Source organism: Panicum virgatum, chromosome 7K (genome assembly GCF_016808335.1).
Source record: "Panicum virgatum strain AP13 chromosome 7K, P.virgatum_v5, whole genome shotgun sequence".
In the NCBI taxonomy this organism is placed as follows: Eukaryota; Viridiplantae; Streptophyta; class Magnoliopsida; order Poales; family Poaceae; genus Panicum; species Panicum virgatum.
This window is the reverse complement of record NC_053142.1, coordinates 52775803-52783112: the sequence shown is the minus strand read 5'-3', so window position 1 is coordinate 52783112 and position 7310 is coordinate 52775803. Positions and strand designations below refer to the sequence as shown.

At 49.3% G+C, this 7310-nt stretch overlaps 1 protein-coding gene across 1 annotated transcript; it reads right to left on the bottom strand.

The window, feature by feature from the left end:
* Positions 1 to 2156: 2156 nt before the first annotated feature.
* On the bottom strand, positions 2157 to 3539 carry LOC120643173 (glycosyltransferase BC10-like). The gene is made up of 2 exons (XM_039919689.1): positions 3246 to 3539; positions 2157 to 3086 (listed from the first exon to the last, which is right to left on the bottom strand). Exons 1-2 carry the CDS (start codon positions 3537 to 3539, stop codon positions 2157 to 2159), a joined length of 1224 nt encoding a protein of 407 aa, XP_039775623.1.
* Between the last annotated feature and the right edge of the window lie 3771 nt (positions 3540 to 7310).

The following is a 7310-nucleotide window of genomic DNA, read 5'->3' as shown; positions in this document are numbered from 1 at the left end:
AACCAGTGTAAAGCGGGCAAAACCAGCGTGCCACGTTGTCGGATAACCCGTTAACTATCGGATCAAGCGATCAGGCAATCTTGTCCATCCAATGCGTTTTGGCGCGGGTCTCCCACACCACCCTAATCCTCGCCATCGTCGCGCGGCTACTCGAGGCCGTCGTGCGGTCGTGCTGCACCGCTGGAGCAGGCCAGCGCACATGGCCATTGGCCAGCAGACTATGACTCGCCTCCCATCGAGCCATGGCCAGCCTCGGGACAGCGTGAGCCTGACACAACTCGACGGCCGGCTGGCCACCACTGTCGTGGCCTTCCCCGACCAAGACTGACACCATGAGCCTGCTCGACATCGAGCGGCATGGCTCAAGGCCGCCGTTGCTCGTGGCTGCGGGGCTACAAGCCCCCTCCGCCCTCGATTCGCCCCTCCACGGTAGCAAGCTATCCAGGGCTAACTCTGGCGCTTTCCCTCACCGCCAGCGTGGCCGCCGGCTGCCTGGTATCGTCTCTGCCGAGCCCTTTCCCCTGCTCTGTTGGTGAGGGAGAAGAGAGGGAAAGAAGAAAAATGATTTGGGAAGTCTCCAAGGTTCTCAATGCAAAGATCTAGACTCAGACAAATAGTGCTCCATAGTCTCATGTGCTGCGGGTTATTTTCTTAGAAGTTCAGGATTCCAGTTGGAAAGTCACTGTCTTTAGTGGGTTTATTAATTCTTTAAATCAGCTGAAAATTGGTAAATGTGTTCTAATTCGTAGATAAATCCAAAAAATAATAAATTCAGTTTTGTTGAGCCCCACATATGTAGATCTATGCAATAATCACATAATATGACACGTTTTAGTAGAAATTTTTTGTTGTAGATGCTCGGCCTTGTTTTTTAGTGTCAAATTCATATCTTCACTCCACATATCTGCAGTTATCTTGCTCCAATCACTTTTAAAGTTTTATGATAGGCTATTAATGTGATGCTTGATCTGTGCTAAAAATTTCAGCTTCACTGCTGCATCTATGACTAAGTTGTTGAAATGGAAAATATGCTTCCAGTTAAGTTTTGGGTTCTTCTCAGACAAGTGGAGTGAGTGCCGCTTAGTTGCTATACTTCAATTACCTGAATTCAAAGATGATTTCAGGCAACAGTCTAATACAAATACAGTTAAGAGGGCAACTCACGCACAAGAGATAATTTACATCTTTTTTCTATAGCAAACAATGAAAAAATTGCCTATTGCCTGAATAAAACTAAAAAAACCAGACACCTAAAATATAAAATATAGTTCAAGCTTAAAATTAATAGGGCGATGATCTGAGAACATATAGAGTCTCTAACAGGACATTGCAAAGATCCTATTTTGCTAAAAACATAACATCGCACCACCGTTTCTCTATGATTTCTTATGGTACCTCCACAACAACGCGTAGTTTTTTAATATAACATCTACTACGCCTTAAAGAAAATACGATCACCTCTATTAATTGCCAAATCTCATGATCCAAAGTCGAATTCTCCGCATTTCAATCTACATTTAGGTACCGGCTAATTATGCTCGCCCTCCATAATAATAAATAACTTTATCCCTTCTTTCACCACAACAAATATAGCAAAAAAAGATATTGTAGTTCCATTTCGATACTCAAAATAATACATTGCTTAAATAATAGTGGAGCCACATTAGGGTTCCCAAAACATATACCAAATGCAACAACGAACCGTAGATAATGATACCTATGAGAAAATAGCGAAACAACACATTTGTCTTAATGACATTACTTCAAAATTTTATACATTTACCTACATACAATAATTGCTAATGTACACATGACCTAAAATCTGTATCGACTACAATACTACGACATGAAATATAGGCCCCGCGCTCCTTGTGTTTTGCGATAGTATAAATATTACCAAGATTGTGTTATTTCACTCTGTGTACAAGTCATACCGTGTCCGCTCGAGGTATTGATTGTCCGGGTTCTGATTGGAATTTGGATGGATTTGTTCGGATTCCGATTAATTTATTCAGGTTCCGATTAGGATTCTGATTGATGGACCGGGAATCATTGCTTGTGCTTTAGAAATATATAGTAGAGATATATGAAACTAGCTAGCTAGCTAGCTAGATATAGTAATGCACGCACGTCACGTTGCTCTGAATATCTGATCATCAGAAGTCTAGCAGCGTGGTGCTGAGGTTGAGCAGCGTCTCCAGCGCGCTGGGCGCGAACTTCCTGGCGAAGAGGTAGCACACCGTGGTGGGCTTGCCGTTGTACAGGCAGCGCGTGCCGTTGCTGCGGATGGCGGCGACGAAGGCGGCCGTGGTGGCGGCCTTGCCGAAGCGCGCCGGGTGCGGGCCCCCGCGAGACCAGTCCACCCAGGTGACGGTCCGGTTGGCGTTGCGCGCGCCGTGCCACAGGTGCAGGTAGGTCGGGATGTAGTGCTCGTCGGGGTAGCACGACGGCGTGCAGTGCCGCCGGAACAGCGCGTGGTAGCGCTGGTCCGCCACCACGTCGACGGCGAGCTCCCGGCTGAGCTCGAACCACTCGGAGCCCTTGCGCCACTGCTCCTCCAGGATGTCGGGCGCCATCCGCGGGTTGTAGCGCCCCGCGCACTGGGGCACGTCGATGTTGTACGACTCCACGTAGCTGTGCGCCGAGTTCACCAGGTACTCGTACACCGTCCGGAAGTTGAAGACGGGTACGCAGCTCTCCGACACCAGCACGAAGCGCTGGTTGGACCAGTCCAGCAGCGCGTTGGCCAGCAGCCGCTTCTCCGCGTCCACCAGCGTGATGGATCCCCACGACACCTCCCGGCTGGGGATCTGCCGCCCGTGGAACGGCGACGAGCGCCGGTAGCGGCCCGCGTAGCCCGGCAGCGCGTGCACGTACACCGAGTAGAGCCCCTCGTGCCCGCGGAAGAAGCGCTCCCACAGCGGCGCGAACGGCAGCGGCCCGCGCGCGAGGAACAGAAACGCCACCTTGGGCACGCGCTGGAACGGGTACTCCTCCATGCGGGGCGCCATGGACGCGCGCCAGAACAGCTCCGAGTCCGACATCGAGTGACCCCACGGAGGCCCGGGGTCCAAGAACCCACGGAACTCCAGCAGGCCTCCTGCTGCGGCAGCTGTTGCTTCGTCGTGGTCGTCTTCCATCATCTTCTTCTTCTTCTTCCTCCTACTGTTACGGCTGATGATGCTTGTGGCCGCGGGGACGACGACGACGGCGCCATTCTTCTTGTTGTTATTATTAGCTGCTGCCGCTGCCTCTACCTCTGCCGCCTCTACCTGCAGGGAGGAAAGAGACGACGACCCCAATCCCATGCTGCTGTAGTAGTAGTAGTAGTAGCGCGACACGTTGGCGCTGCCCGCCAGCCCGATCAGCACGCCGGCCATGAGGATCGCCAGCGCCACCACCGCCTTGAGCAGCCCCGACGACCAGCAGTAGTCTCTGCGCGGGGTCAGCGGGAAGCTGCTGTACTCCCCACCGCCAGAAGCCTCCTCGTCGTCGCCGGCGCTGCCTCGCCGGGACTTGAGGCGGGTTCCCGGCTTCATCATCCCGGCCCTCAATATAATCAACACAACTGCCGTTGCCGCCGCGCCTGCTGTTGATTTCTCGAGAGTACATTGTTCAGCCAAACATGTCGCGTACGACGAAACGGCGAAGATGCAGCAGGGAAGGAAGCTCGATCGATGGCATGCAGCAGATGGAGAGACAGCGAGCAGCTAGCGCAGAATGCCCTATGGATCCGAGGAAGAAGCTGAGCACCGTACCAGATCTATCGATCGACCATAGCCGCCCAGGAATAAGGGAATGCATGCGTGCATGCACTAGCTAGCTAAGCTGCAGATGGCCACGTGGAGGCCGGCCAGGCACTGCGGGCGACGCTGACGGGAGGGGAGCGGTTCATGGGCAAGGCTGCTGCCAAGGCAAGCCCGATCGGTTGACGCGGCGCCCGCGTTCATCGCCTCCACTCTCCCCTCCCCTGCCACGTATAATCTTTATCTTTAGCTATTTTTTTAAAGAGAGCTAGCAGACGTTGATGTGGCACGGCGGTTGCGCTTGCGCGAGCTTGCTGGGCCAACACTACTCCGTAGGCGCTCGACAGCCATGATCTTCACACCATCGAGCAGCTTGTCTTGAAAGTCCGCAGCATACAATCCTGCCCAATAATCCTTTTTTTCCTCGGAACCTCTCACCATCCTAGCTTAGATCATATTCGTCTCCAGGTTCTATGCTGTGCGTGTGCGCATCACTTTGCACTTTGGTTCCATCAGATTCGGTACGGTGTATACAGAGGTAGTTAAAGATTCAAGGAAAAATGCTTGGTAGAGTTCAGGCTTGGTTGCATCTTTTTAATGGAAAAATCCTAATCCTGCACATGATGGTTGTCATGAGTCAGAACTACTCGCTTCCCCTGGATGGAAAACCTTTGGACATTGGGGAATAGTAGGGCCTGTACTGTGTTAATCTTCCAAGCTAGCATCTCCGATATTATGACGATCAATTATTCAGTTCAAATGGTTCTCAGACTCCATGAGAAAGATTATTCAGCATCATGTATAGCAAGCATCAGCAGTGTTGTTTTTGCTTGGACGTTAAATTATTCAGTTTTTGCTTGGTGTTAAACACTCATGCTTCAAACACCAGCCAGGAACCAGTAAGGCTCAAATCCATTGTATTTTCCTAATATTTACAATATACAGAAGTCTTGATTACAACCATATAATGGTGTCAGAAAATTGATGTCACAAATTAAATAGGTTAGTCATTCCAAAACTTGATGCAAGGATCAACATAGGTTTAACTGCTCAGAGTTCGCCAGTTTACAGAACGAAAACTATCAAGTGCAGCATTTAACTTGTGATGAACTCAACGCTGAGACTTTACTGTCACTGCAACAATGTTTTTCAAGAAAAACACTGTCATTGCAACAATGCACGAAAATTCCAGGGGTCCTTTTCTCTAAATATTTCCAGTTACTACTATGGCCCACGTCCAAGTATTCGCCTGTGCTTTTGCAATCGATGAAGACATACTTGCACTTGCTCTAGGTAGCACATTTTTCTTCTTAGCTAAAATAGACTACCCAGTATATGTTTAACATGCACGGCGCGGTGGCATGGCGGATCTGGTCCCGCCCACGACGGGGACGGAGCGGGTCGACGACGCCGGGGACAACGGAGCAGCCACGCGAGGTAGGACAGCGCTGGAACCGGGGGAAGGAGGAGGCGGCAGACGAAACGCCGGGGAGGCGGCGGACGGAACGAAACGAAACGTCGTGCGAAACAAAATGACCGCACCAGGTGGGGGGTGACGAACCCCAAAAAAAAAAAGAGGCAACTACGCGCAGAGCGCTCTCGCGTTACCTCTCCCATGTAGGTCCTACCTTATCACCTTACCCCCCCCCTAGGTCCTACCTTATCACCTTACCCCCCCCCCCCCCCCCCTCGCATCGTCTTCCTCCCGTGTTCCTCCTCGCCTTCATCAGCATCCTTCCTCCCTTGCCGTGCCATGCACACTGAACTTAAACCGGATGAGCAGGTTGATGTGAAGAACACCCTGTTGTACATGATCAAGAACAGATTTCCCTCCCTCCCGTGCTGCCGTTGCGGAGCCTCCCTCCCTTGCCGAACTCGTGCTGCCATTGTAGACGCCGAGATGAAAGAATCGTGGCCGAAGGGGGTTGAATTGAAACTTTTTCAAATTTCTAGCAAGTCCTCAACCTAGCACTAGTATTGTCCAATCTATAAATTTGAAACCTATCAACTAGAGCACACTAATATCATAATCCTAGGTTGGTAACCACACTAACATGCTCATCTTTTCTAGTTAGGATCACACTATCAAGAACAAAACTTAGTCAAGAGAGCACACTAGCAAGTTCAAGTTCTAGTCAACAAACAAACAAGCAAGCAAGAGAAAAACTGAATTAAAGACAATGCTAATGTAAAGAAGTAGGACACAAGACAAACGGATTTTTCCCCGTGGTATCGAACAGTTGACACTCCCTCCTAGTTCACGCTGGAGCACCCACTAAGAGTTTAGCTCCCTTGCCCCACAAAGAAGCAAGACTTCACTAAGAATGCTCCTCCATCTCCGGAAAGGTGAGCTTCACACTGTGTACAATCTTCTCTTCTTGGGGCTCCCACAAACTCCAAGAGCTCACCAAGAACCTCCCGGTCACCAAGACCGTCAAACACCAAGAGTAACAAACTCTCAAACCTTCACTTGACCCACACTAATTTGGCCCGAAGCTCAATCACACTTGCTACACTCAAATGGATGATTTCTTCTTGTTTGGATCAACTTTCAAGCTCTAGATCTTCATCTCATGGCTCAAACACTCTTCTCCTTTGCTTTTGGGTGGCCTCAGGTATTTAATATGTCAAATGCATCATAAACGAGCCAGGGGTCACCTTATATAGAGTGGAGAGGCTCACATAGCCATTGGCAACCAACTGCACAAAAGTCGTGAGCATCGGTTAAACCGATGGGGGCATCGGTTAAACTGGTCACACTGAGCTTCAATAGTAGCCGTTGAAAGTCTGACATAGTGCACAGGCTTTTGACAATACACCGATGCATGCTTCGATGGGGCATCGGTTAAACCGGTGTTGAAGAATGTTTTGGTTCCACTAAAACATGCTCTCTGAACAATGGTAGGGTGAAAACACAGATGCATGTATTTGGACCATCGGTTATATCGGTGCTGAAGAGTTTCTGTGACTTGGTTCCATCTGCACTGAAAATTGTACAGATGACGGGGCAGCGGTATATCCGATGATCATCGGCTGGTCGTCGGTTCAACCGGTGATACTGTATTTCCTTGTTTATGCTCAACTAACTTGGATTTGATTTTTTTTTCTTTGAGTTTTTCATCTTCCAAGTATTATTTTGACTTCTTTGAGCTGTCTTGGACTGAGCTTGAGCAAGTGTGCTAGATTTTTAAAGCCAACTCGATCTAGGTCAAGCTACTAATTCAAGAACCGCCCTTAATAGTACGGTTAAGAACTAAAAACTATAAAAAACTGAACTAAATCAGTGTCCTTAATCTCCTTGTGACACTTGATTGGTCTTTAATCTTTGTAAACGAGTCCTTGACATGCATGATTATTTGAATTGAGGAGTTCCCTTTCATATTTCATAAGACATACGTGATAATTGATATTTTCTTCAAAAGCACACGTTTATACATCTATCAATCAATCTAGATGCGCTTCACCAGACAGTGCTGCTGGCGAAGCCTTTGCCTTCCCCGCGGCACCGCCGTAACGGTTGCCACTACCGGAGCACATGCTGCCATCGCCTCCTGGCTCCTGTGG